The sequence below is a fragment of the Clytia hemisphaerica genome, unplaced genomic scaffold, assembly GCF_902728285.1.
Source record: "Clytia hemisphaerica strain Z4C2 unplaced genomic scaffold, Clytia hemisphaerica genome assembly, whole genome shotgun sequence".
Lineage (NCBI taxonomy): Eukaryota > Metazoa > Cnidaria > Hydrozoa > Leptothecata > Clytiidae > Clytia > Clytia hemisphaerica.
The window spans coordinates 1,530,716-1,543,778 of NW_027104338.1; the positions used below are offsets into that span (position 1 = coordinate 1,530,716).

General features: G+C 35.6%; 1 protein-coding gene across 1 annotated transcript; it reads left to right on the top strand.

Moving 5' to 3' along the window:
• The first annotated feature begins 619 nt into the window (after positions 1 to 619).
• LOC136817825 (uncharacterized) lies at positions 620 to 12,457 on the top strand. The gene is made up of 16 exons (XM_067074149.1): positions 620 to 713; positions 1,302 to 1,455; positions 2,737 to 3,014; positions 4,115 to 4,272; positions 5,508 to 5,566; positions 5,938 to 6,200; positions 6,696 to 6,845; positions 7,019 to 7,077; positions 7,301 to 7,395; positions 7,640 to 7,928; positions 8,288 to 8,884; positions 9,439 to 9,550; positions 9,840 to 10,011; positions 10,496 to 10,718; positions 11,018 to 11,292; positions 11,869 to 12,457. Exons 2-11 carry the CDS (start codon positions 1,330 to 1,332, stop codon positions 8,746 to 8,748), a joined length of 1,938 nt encoding a protein of 645 aa, XP_066930250.1. The 5' UTR covers positions 620 to 713; positions 1,302 to 1,329; the 3' UTR covers positions 8,749 to 8,884; positions 9,439 to 9,550; positions 9,840 to 10,011; positions 10,496 to 10,718; positions 11,018 to 11,292; positions 11,869 to 12,457.
• The last annotated feature ends 606 nt before the right edge of the window (positions 12,458 to 13,063 follow it).

The following is a 13,063-nucleotide window of genomic DNA, read 5'->3' on the forward strand; positions in this document are numbered from 1 at the left end:
GTCAAAACTTACCAAAACCTTAAAAATAATTTGAGAAAATCCGAGCCTCAGATAATTGGACAATAGAACCATTGAGTTTAAAGCCCCGATGGGGGCTAGAGATGAATCTTCAACCTTTCTCAAGCAAGAAAAATGAAGCCTTAAGATTTGCACCGTATTTAGAATGACTGATTGAATTTCGCCCTTTCTATATTTTCGCGCGAGATATTTTTCAAAATCTGGCGATAAATTTTACTTTCAATCTGGCGTTTGTGTGAAAACCATGCGGGTCACGCGTTTTGAATTGGAAATAAATGGCTTCATTTCTTATCCACGAGTTTCGGATCTTGAAATCAAAACTTACTAGTTCTTATAAAAAAAGCGTGCATGGGGACAACTAAAAAAGTTATGAATGTCATTTATTATGAAATAAGCTATTGCCAAAAGGGCGTCAAACTTTGAAACCTTTTTTTACTTCAAGATGCCTCACCAACCACACTGAAGATTTCAAACACAGATATGATTAAGAAACAGTCAAAAAAGAAAATTGTTAAGAAAAAAAACTATGTATGATTTCATAAAAAAATTGCTTTTTTATCTATCATCAAACCATTATCAGAAAAAAAACCCAACTTTTTTTGTTGTTGGGAAGCCCATATAATATTCAGGACACTTTACTGTACTGGTCTGGGATAAGTGTTGCTGCGAGTTCTTAAATTCAACTATTTTTAGAGGTATGTATTTGTGATATTATAGTTTTGTCTGACATATTCTGAACGAGTAGATCGACCGCCCTCTCTAAAGAAACCAAAAGTTACACGTTATATATAAAAAAATGTAGTCTCTTAGAGACCTTCCTCCGTTTGAGAAATAATGATTCTTTTCCTAGGCATATTTTATCACCCCACCCTCTCCCCCACAAATAAAACTTTCGAAGAATTTCAACTTTGAGGATGAATTTTAGATTTATAAGAGAAATTTTATAAAAATATAAAACTGCAGGGAAAACTTACTGACTATTTGATGAGATATATAGGTTGTTCTTGGTCGGGATTTCCAGCAAGACCCGATTTCTTTCCGAATCTGTTATGGCACTGAAAATAAAAAAAAAATTGATCAGATGTAGGCTAAAGGGAATAAGAATTACTTCATTTCAAAGTGCTAAGCGTTCTTATGAGAATGTTGCTTTTCCATTTCATCATGGATACTTTTAATTTTCGGGGAGAATCATCTTCAAAATATTCTTACAGTATTTATAGATTAGGAGCCTAATTCGAACTAAATTCAACATTAATTGATCTAAATGGTTGTTTCTTTTCTAGCAACACACGGACATTGCACTGCATAGGTATGGAGAGTTTAAAATTCACCCTGGTGATTCTATCAATGGTCATAAGCATGTCACTGGCAGAATCAGAATTCAAATATTTCCGTGGTGGACATTTCAGAGTGACCAAAGGAGGTCAGATCAATGAGGTATACACGTCTTTTATCAGGACAAACTATATAAGAACATAAGTTTCCATAGCCAAAATATTAGTGTTTTCCACCACCCTGGCATAGCTTTTGATTTAGAGATGGTATGGCCTTGAAACTTGGAAGAAATGTTCACTGGCATAAAACAAAATTCACAGAAAAAATTGGGTCGATGACGTCATCGTTGAGTTTCACATTTACCGCTGACCAGTGAAAAAACACCCTCTACTAATACCTTTCATTTTTTATGACGTCATCATTTTTTAAAACATCTTATTGGTCAGCCCCGATGACCCTTCAAATCCCTTTTTTCCAGCCGCAACTTAAGAGTTTGTTTTTTTTATTCCGATGTCTAAAGTTTTTATCCGATCGGCTTAAGTTTGGTCTCCCGATCTGTGTATTTACTCTCAAGCTTTTTTAGGGCAGTGTTCCGGTTGGGATACGCTTTCAATTCATCCAATCGGGCCAAGTTTCGTTTCCCGATATGTGTTAAAAACAATTCAATATGGCTGCCAAAGCGGTGCTTTTCCGTTCGTTCGTTGTTTATCTCTTATTGATACCTAAAAACTGCCAAAACGAAGTTAATTGGATGACAAAATCAATACTATAAAAGTTATGCCAAATTTAAGATTTTGAGGTTTTACAGGGTTTAGCTGGATTTTATGACATGTCTGCGCAAAAAAATCATAAAAACCTGATCTAGTGGGTGTATTATAGTAAAATTTGGTATACATGTTGCTAATAAGATGATATTAAAAGTCAAATGTTTCAGAGTGTCAAAAAAATTTTCCAGTGAGCTATGCATTAACAAAAAAGCGCCAGGGTGGCGGAAAACACCCCTTCCTTCCCTGATAAAAATAGGGTTAAAAACAAGTTAAAAACAAAGGTTTTATGGACGTTAAAACACCAAAATTATTAGGAAATTGCAAAAGAAATCCTCGCAAAGTAATAAAGTATGTTGTTATAAAAAAAAAAGGTATACTACAAACACCTAACCAGATACAACATATTCAAATACATACGCTTTTTTGAAAAGGTTTATAGATTTTGACCAATAGATTCTAAGAAACCTGAGATTACTAAGATGATGACTAAGAAAATGCCATTTTTAGGCCCTTTAACGAACAGATGGAGCCGGCCATCATGGTTGGGCAGCGAAGATGTTTTAGTCACTTTTATTTAATGTGAAATTAAAAATTACTGATTATTGTATATCATTGGTTAAAATATTCCGAAACGCATTCATTCACTCATTCATTCATTCATTTCTTCATATTATAGATATTGATTGACTATCGCCTATTCTTTGTCAATGCTGGAAATCCATTTGGTGACCAATGTACCAAAGAAGCCAGAGCTAACCGTTCACTGATCGATACTGGTATAACAATCCACATGTGGAATAAAGATCCTACCAAGGAACCTTATTGGTTTCCCTCAGTGGAAATAGGAAATGCCACTGTGTATTGTGTATTGAAAGATGATGGGGCGGTTTTTAGGGCGGTTGGTGAATATAAAGGATTGGCCTTTAAAACGAATGAACAGAAAATGTGGATTGGGTAAGAAAGACCTGAGATTTTTTTGGGAAGGCGTCACCTAGGAAGCCGGAATCGTTTCAGTTTCCCTAACCGGGCCACCTGTGTCACACACCAAGCAAGATCCCGCCTCACCAGAAAATTTGGTCAAAATGTTATGCCCGGTTTGAAATAATACCCTAAAATACTCATTTTATCTGGAAAATCTCGTCTGTCCTGGAATTGGAATTTAGAAGAATATATTCCTTTAAAACCATCCAATCGACTTTTTTGACTGAGTCAATAGATTCTATATCTCTTTTGAATTTGATCGATCGTTTTATCTAAACTGAGTTAGAGATTTCAACCGGGAAACAGGTCCAGGGTTCTCGCCACTTTAACATTCACGATTTGCGTAAGCAAGCGCCTCTTTTAGTTCGAATGTAACACAGTCAACTCTCTCTCTAAGGGACCATTCAAAAAGTACGTACGCTCGAGAGGGGGGAGGGGTGGTACTCCCAAAAGCGCATGAAAGCGTACGAGGGGGGAGGGGGGTCCTTGAGGAGAAGTACGTACGCTCGTAATTTTAATTTCTTGAGACTTTGTTATAAATACGATTGGATACCTACATAGTCTACTGTTACAAGAGTTTCAAGTTTCGACTTGGGTTAGGGGGGTGCACTAAAAAGTTTACGTACACTGAAGGGGAGGGGTACACAAAAAGCGTACGAAAGCGTACAAGGGGGGAGGGGGAGTCAAAAATTTGCCATTTTCAAGATGTTTGTCCCCTCAGCTTAGAAACTCGTATGAATTAGTTTCTGTAATCCAAAACTTTCTCTACAATTAGAAAATTCTTTGTCACTTAAAAATCGAATTAGAGAGAGCCAATTGTTTTTATTTTTTTTCCATGGTTTTTTGCTAGAGTCACATAAAGTTGACTTTCGCTAGTTCAAACTCGGACGGGAAATTTTTTTTTGTTCGAATTACAGAGAGATTCGAATTATAAAAGTTTTCTCCTTGACGGGGACTGTGAATTAATTCGAATTACAGAAAGATTCGAATAATGGAAGTTCGAAAAAGCGAGAGTTTACAGCGTTTACAGTAACTCTGGCGTAACCGGAAAAACCATTATTCACCCTTTTTAGGATCAAATACCTTTTGAATGGTCAACCATCATACATCACAGCCCACTACGACACATCGAAAAGGGAAGATACTGGCAAAATAAACACAATGCCTAAAGTCAATGTATTCCCGTATTACGTTGCTGATTCTGACAGCGGCTTCAACGTTAAGATTCATGGTAAGTTTTATTGATAATAAAACTGTTTGAGATCTTTTGGCGTGTAGATTTCATCTATTGTCCTGAGCAAAACTTCAAAATATTCTTGCCTGACTAATAGTTAATACAAGTTTTTGACTTTTAGCAAGAAAACAATAGAATTTCAACGTAAGAACCGTGTAAGAACCCATTTAAAAAATTTTCAAATCATCATATCTCGACTTTGAAGAATATTTCGAGATTTTGATATTTGCTCATCAGTACAATGGGCTCTTCCAGAAAAAATCCGTTCATGGGGGGTGGAGGATATATTATTTTTTCATGAATTACCCCTGGACATTTTGATTTTCAACCCCCTGGACACAGGTTATACCCCTGGACAAACATCAAATCAACCCTGTGGACACATAAAATTACCCCTGGACATTGGAATTTACCCCCTGGACATTGCAATTTTTTGGTATTTTTTCACTACCCCTGGACAATTCATCCTCCACCCCCTCTGAACGGATTTTTTCTGGAATAGCCCAATAGAAGGATCTATCATCTGATTATTCTTTTAATTACACGGAGTAATGTCCCATAAGGATTTTCTATGTTCGTGGTCGAGCTTGAAATGAAAAGAAACTATACCTTGAATGGAAAATAAAATGGCTTCAAATTCTGATTTAAGAAAATCAGACTATCCTTATTCCACGTAATATTCCACGTTCTTGTATGGATCTTATGGCCGGGGGGAGGGCTCAATCGGCCATAATGGATGTGGGGTTGACGCCGAGCTGTCCACGAGTAGCTTAGCTTTTTATAGACCTTGGATGCAGTTTCTTAATCCAAGCCAACCAAATCCATTGATCAGAGTGTTTTTGAGAGTGGTTCCCTAACGATCTCGATAGGGGTGCAAGGTATCGAAAGCGTTAGATCAAAACTTTTCAATAGATGTTTGTGATGTAGCGCTGTTTGAATTAGACAAAGTTGGAAGAGTTGGCTTCTCTGCAGTTATTACTTTTCTAAAAACTCTAATCAAAGATGGCGGATAAAGCTTAATCCAGTATTTATGTAAACGTCATTGGTTAGATCGGATAAGCTAATCTAAGCCGTAGGTTAACTGTGAGCTGAGACTGGCTTTGGTACTCAACTTCAGCAATCTAGCATCAAGGCCTAGCGCAAATAGAAAAAAGGAATATAATCCTTTAGTCCCGAGTTCACAGACAACCACTAGATAAATATTACTTGACAACTTATTATTTCCTTTATAGCTGTTGATGAAGATCACGATGATATCAGATGTTATGGTGGCCCTCAGAATACACTCTATGTATGTAGATTATTACCTTGAGAAGTTTTTACATTCAGAAAGTAAATATTAATATAATTTTTTAATTTTGACCGGCTAGTTTTACACTCTTTTTTCAAAAGAGAATTTTCAAATTTCAAGCTTTATTTGTGGCAAACCAAGGCTCTCATCATTCTAGAACAATTTCTTTTGTTGAAAAGCATTTGGTTTTGAGCTATGACCAGTTCTTGAAGGGGCAGAAGAATGCTTTAAAATGTTAGTCAAAATTAATTTATCGAAGAAGAACGAAAGTAAAATTATGCCGTTACGTACCGGTTAAAATTTGACCGTTATAAATATCAAAAACGAGTCACTCAAAGTTATCTTTCCAACGAGTTACTTTCTTCCTCTAGGATGATTGTACATACAAAGTTCCAACCTCGCTTTCAAACGGTGTTTACACAGTCCGAGTTACCGTCAAAGATTTTAGAAACAAAGATGCTACGAACGCTTTCTCCACCACCACAGTGGTTTTCGAGCTGCGTAAAGCGCCGCATCAACCACCAAATTTGAAGCCAAAGTTTTCAATGATGAATCCGTATACATGTATTTACCAACAGAGCGAAACTGCCAAATGGACTAAAATATTTCAGATTAATTATGGTCAAAAAGTTACGTAAGTTAAAATAAGCCATGTTATCTTGTAGAAAGAAATTTTGGTGGAAAGGAAAATTTACCCGAAATCCACCAAATTAAGTTCCCACTTCAATTTATTTTTTTCCGTCATCCGCTAAATTAAATTCCCGCCAAATTTAATATATTTCATATTTTTTGCAGTTCTTGTTGTTTAAGGGCTGTAGACAGCCTTCTTTGCTTATTTGAACACGTTTTTTGATAAAACATATTAAATTAAATTCCGCCAATTTATTTTTTACAACGATCCGCAAATTTCAATTTCCGAAAAAATTTCTTCCTAATCAGATCAATTTTCATAATAATAAATTTCAAATTTTTTGATATTCCACTTCTCGGCACCACCTCGTTAAAATCTCAAAGATACAACAGTTGCTCGAGAGTGGCTTAAACCGAAGCCTTTCTTTCAGTCAGCTTTTTAATCTCAACAGCTTTTGATTGACAACTTTATGCTGAGTTTGACTTTTTCTTCCTAAAGATTGAATAAGCTGCATTACTTGGCACCAGCTGGTATGAGGCTCAGAGGCAATGGGAGTCCGGGTCGAGCCAAAGTACTCTTAGAGTGGACACCACAAGGAAATGTGACAGGAAAACACATGTTTTGCTTCTATGTTTCTGCTTTGGAAAGGTGAGTGAATTGAAAAATCTTAAGCATTACAAACATTGATCACCGATATTTTGTTGCGTAGTGTACGATAATCAAATATTGTTAAGTAAATTTTAGAAAATCACATTGTATTCAACAATTAGAAAAATAAAACGCGTTCTTCCATATTTTCTTTTTCAATATTTTCATTTTAGTTCTAACCTGTTGGTTCACATCTCAGACGTTTCATGTTTTTACGTCTCGGTTGGAGAAGGTAAGGTTCAACAATCTGAAAAAGAATTGATTGTGAAACAGTGGACATTTTTCGGAATATCAGCATACAAAGACTAAACTTCTGCCTTCTACCATCAAAAGTGTCCCAATTTCTTTTAAAGTAATAAGAGGCGACCCAGAGGCTCCTCTTTCGATAGCTACCTACCGAAGGTTTCCACATTACGTCATATTAATATCACGAATCGATATCTCTTTGTTTTCAGAAAACCGATACATGAAGGTGGACTTTATTTCTCCGAGAATTGGATCAACAGTTCCAGCAAACTCCGATTTATTTGAACTCAAAATACATGGAGCGGTGAGAATGATTGCTCTTTAAAATAACCTTTCACGATACCTAAACTAACTTTCGCGAGATAATTAAAACGCGAAAATTAGTATATTTGCTTTCGTTGCGATGATTTTTTATTCCTATTTTCAAACTTTCCACCAATAAACATACTCTAGAATCAACCAAAATCCAAAAGTACTGGCATTTTTCCTAAACTGTCTAAATTGTTGCAGTGTAAGGAACCCTTTACTTGTTTTACTTTTTTCATCAGTTTGGTAAACCAAGGAACGGTGAAAACTACTTAGTTATCCGTAACAAAAACACTAACCAGATGAAAGCTATGATGAACATTGCAAATCAAATGCAATCAACAATCACCAATGACAACCGTCTGATCATCAAATTATCGCAACCTCTAGATCTAGTAGTCAATGAAACTTACTACGTGTACATCTTTGGAGAACTCATAGAATCGCAATCGAAATGTATAGACATCGAAAAACAAAACGAAGAGAGTGGATTCACATTGGGTTGGGAATTCACAGCCGGAGAGAAACAAGGTATACGCTTTTTATAAGAGCAAACTATAAAAGTACACAAGGCTTTGATTGCTAAAATAATTTTTAAGAACATTTTTTTAAGGCTTTATGGAGACTAAAACAGTCCAATTATTCCCACAAAATGTTTTAACTGACAATATTTTAAGAACATTTTCAGACTTAAAACTCAAAAAGTTAAGAATATTAGAAAATGTTCTTATAAAAAAATTGTAATATTTCTTTTATTCGTAACCGTAGTATCGATTTCTAGATTACCTGATTTTCATTATTAAACGTATGAGCAAGTGTTGGCAAACCTACAAATAAATTGTAAAAAAATAAAAAGTTAAGGTTTTCGAATACTTTGCTTTTCATGACAGTCACGACCACTCCAATAACAACAACGACCACCCCTACTACTACAACAACGACCACACCAACAACTACAATGACCACACCGACAACTACACACCACCGACAACTACAACAACACCACGGACACTACAACAACAACGGACAACTACAAACAACAGAACCACCACACAAAGGGACACACACACACACCACGGACAACTACAACAACACCACGGACAACTACAACAACACCACGGACAACTACAACAACACCACGGACAACTACAACAACACCACTACAACAACAGGACAACTACAACAACACCACTGGCAACTACAACAACACCACCGACAACTACAACAACACCACCAACAACTACAACAACGACCGCCCCTCACACGACAAAAACGACAACTTCAACTTTATCAAAGACTTCGGAAAACCAAGGAAATTCATCCAACCAATCTATCGGTTCAATTTCGGTAGAAAATCCAGAGCAGAATCTCATCTGCAAGCACAATCAAATGATTTTCAAATTCAAACCAACCTTCAAACACAACGTCACCATAAGGAAGATGTCTCTACGCGATCAAGCATGCCGCTTTAGATACGATAAAACAAGGTTAGATACAGAGCGTTGTCATGTTTTGTTAAGCAAAGTAGGTAACTGGTGCCATCACGTAACCAAGTAACTGAAAACATCACGAAAGTAAACATTCGATTTACGTAATAGATCACCTTACAGACCTTACTGATTCGAACTTTTGCTTTCATTGATGGCAGAAATTGCGTAACTTATAACAAAACACGAAAAACTCTGGAAACTGGAGTCGTTTATAATGCGTATAATACTGCAGTATAGTCGCTATATGATAATACGATTATTGTGAGGGGATTTAGTTTGTATAAACTACAATTTGTTCCCTCCATTACTTTTTGCTTTATTTCTACTTTTTTTATTTTTTATCTGAATTAGTCGTCTAGCATTTGATTCACAGTCAAAACAACGAGTTTTTCGGGACCAAATTTGATCTCATGGGTGTTATTTTGGGTTTTGCGTGTCATTTCGTAATAGATTCTTCAAGTTTTATTAAAGATACGAGATATGGGGCAAAAAAGGAAACAAAAAAGTACAAACTTGTTTCGATACTATATTTTCGTTTATTTCAATTCTAGTGGCGAATACCAAACGGCTACAGCTTACACAATGTGTGGTACCACCATGGTGGAAGAGCGCCGCCATATTCTATTTAAGAATTTGGTCCGAGTTACATACGTTAACAATGAGGTATGCAACACAATAAGACAACTATTACTGCGGTCTTAATTTGCCCTTATATGGAAAAGTGTCTGTTTGTTCCCGTAGGGATAAACCCTCTCAATCTCTCTGCTTTTCGAACAAATATGCATTATAGGAAGAGGCTATTCCGTCCTCGCCCTTATCTTCACGAGTATGTAGCTTTAAGCCTTCTTTCGAATTGAAATTAAAAACCCTTATAAAGTATGAGAAATTTAACTTATATAAATTTAGTTCTTTCTGGACACGCTGTATAAAATTACTTTCCATTTTTGGATAGATCGAAGCAAACCCTTTAATCGAGCGTATCGAATATTATTATATCGGTTTGGAATGTCGTATAAGAAAGAATTATTTGAAGACGTTGAAAGGCCAACACAACGATTCGCATATCCCTGGGGACGGCGGTATTGTAGTTGGTCCACAAACACTTCACATCGATGAATATAAAGGTATAAAAAATTTTTTCATTAGATTATTACTAAATCTTAACCCATTAATTGCCATCATATCACGCCCTTTTCTGATAGACCCACTGAGACCTGTTCCCGCTGGAAATAATTGTGCTATTTTTCCATCCCTACTGAATTTCCTGGCTCGAAAACAATGGAATTCAAATCGCAGCCACAAAAAAACATGGGAATATCAATTCCCATAGTTTTGGTCCGTTTAAATTTACCTCCACTGGCTGAAAAAATCCTACATGGTAAAGGTGATGTCATATCATAGCTATCTATTTCAAATATTCTTTGATTTCAAAAGCGCGTACACATCCAACTAAAAAAACGTCACTCTCGTCTTAGTTTTTCTCAATCTGTCGGGCTAAAAAATCAGAGCGGTTTGAGCCACGGTATATCCAGACCTATCAGAAAAATCAATTCGAAAATGTCAGGGACTTAATTAACTATATCATACAAACATTTTTAATTCCTACAGAGGCGAATGCATCATTCAGGATCGATTTCCAAGTTTACAAATCGTTAGCATACGACGATTCTTACGGCACCGAAGAATTTCCAATATATCTCCAAGTCAGTCATCGAATCTACTTCGAGTTGTCATTAGACAAGAAAAACTTGAGCGTTATTCCTCACAACTGTTACGCAACGAAAACACCGAGCTACTTGGCTGATCCCAAATATTACTTCATCGAGAAAAGGTAAAAAATTTTTCCATTCCGAGTTCTTTCTTTACCATGAGCAAGTTCACCGAGCGAACACAAATTTTGATAATTTCTTTAAATTCTGCTTTATCAGCATAAGAGGCGCGCCTCCATATCATAGATAACTATAGATGGGAAGTAGACTTTGTGGAGAAATTAACATTTTCGTCATCTCTCAAATTTTTAAAGCATTTAACAGCTTTATTTTTGACTCTCAATAACAATATTCAACATTACAATAGATTGAACTTCAGGGTAAAAAATAGTCCTCAAACCTTTGAGATTCTACATTTTAGATGCGAAAAAGATGAAACTTACAGGCGACACCACCACCAACAAAAACAGCAAGTCAACCAAAACAAATTCAGATTCAGTATTGAAGCCTTTAATTTCAAAGATAGTGATTCAATTTTCGTCCATTGTGAATCGTATGTTTGCCAAGATACGTCAAAGGAGAATTGCCAGTTTGGATGTCCTGCTTCCAATGGAAGATCTAAAAGAGATGGTATAGCTTTGGGTGAAATTGATGAAGAAATTTTCATGACTTCAACATTGGAGATCAAGATTGCAGGTAAAGATAAGGTGTTTCCAGTTCTGAAATGAAGAAATCTTTCTAAAAAACCTATCAATGAAGTGCTATCTTTATAACCGTGGAAGTTCAATAAAAATCAGCTGATAAGATACCGATCTCTAAAGAGTCCTTCTTAGAGTCCGTAGCATTTAAAACTTATTTACCGAAACAGGCATCATTAAAAGATCGTGTATGGCTTTACTTGTAATATGCCCATTATTTCTGGCAATCAAAATTCCTCCTTTCATTTCTACTTGTCTTAAGTAGAAATGTCTTTGAATCTTGGAGATCTTCTGATATTTACGTCACGAACATCACTTGTCTCGTATTTAAACAATTACCCCTTGAGACATTAAATGATTCTTTTATGAATGGGAAGTAGTTTTAATAGAATCCACTGGGAGTTAATCACCATGGCAATGATTTCAAAACGAGGCAAGCGATTCTTGGACATAATTTATGAAAAGGTCTATTTCAGAAAGTTTTCCAAGACACTAAAGTTCTAACAATTAGTGATGTTTATGACGTTTGATAACGTATTGTTATGACCAACTTCTGACAATCTAATTTTAATAGAACCAACATTCCATAATTACCCAACAAACAACCAAAACCACGACACCAACAATAGAATCAAAAAGCCAACCAGAACACAAGCATCATACAACAATAACAACGACACCACTGAAAGCGCTGGCGACAAAAATACCACACTGTTATATCTTCAAATTCCCATCGTTTTACTGATCATCGTATTGGCATTTGTGTTGTTTAAATACGTTCAGCGAAGACGTGCCAGAAATGCGGAAACATTTGACCAAGTGCCGTTGAACCAATCAATGTAAAATGTAACAGATCTTCACATTTCAATTAGAGACGATTCAATATATTGTTGAGCATTTTTCGAATATTTTTTATTGTGATTGCAACTGGCCTTCAGTATCCTTAATATCACGAAACAATGAACATTTTGATGTCAAAATCATATAGTTAGAAGTGTCAGCAATATGTAATTGGTTAAAAGAGTAACCATAAATCCACGAACAATTTTCAAAAGATTTTCAAAAGATTAAGATTAGCGATATATTATTTTTTTATTTGACCAATTAAAAGGCGCAACACGCTTTTTTTATGAAAAGTACAGTCCACCTAAGGGTTGTAAAAACAGCTAAAATCTCATTTCTTGACCCTCAAAAGTCTAGATTCTTAGTAAAATAGTCCCAATATGGGTTACAAAATTCATAAAAAAATCTGGTTTTTTTCTCCATTTAACTCCCTCTAAGGGTCCGTTTTGGTCCCTATACGAAGGCCCGACCGTCAAAAGTCAGGCGGTACATACCCAACATCCCGTAAACCTAGAACCCCCAGGAGTTCTATAAGACAATGAAGATAAATTTTGGTAAAAACTTAGACACCAGATTTCAGAAACCGATGAGCAGATGCCGATTTTAGGGATTTTTTATCGAATAAAGTATACTAAGAATTTTTTAAGAACATCGAAGCCCAAATATCACGGAAAAAATAAGAATAACCTGAGCTTCTGCGTAAAACTTTTTTTTTTACAGAACGCAAAAACGGGGTATCTCATCATCAGTATTCTCGGCATGGAACATACAATATCGGTCGTTAAAGGGTTAAATTTCGAACGTCATAAAAAACTTGAAGATAAAAATAACTTTTTATGAAAACTGTATTAATTAACTTCAATTTTATTTAAAAAAATTATTGTTAGCTCATCGTAGATAAAATTTTTCTTCCTGTATGTATATTT

What these genes read in the sequence shown, in the direction of transcription:
- LOC136817825 (XM_067074149.1), top strand. Translation starts at nt 1,330, where the DNA reads ATGGAGAGTTTAAAATTCACCCTGGTGATTCTATCAATGGTCATAAGC. An exon ending in GAACAGAAAATGTGGATTGG is followed by an intron (nt 3,015 to 4,114) that starts GTAAGAAAGACC and finishes CACCCTTTTTAG; the next exon opens with GATCAAATACCTTTTGAATG. An exon ending in CTTCAACGTTAAGATTCATG is followed by an intron (nt 4,273 to 5,507) that starts GTAAGTTTTATT and finishes TTTCCTTTATAG; the next exon opens with CTGTTGATGAAGATCACGAT.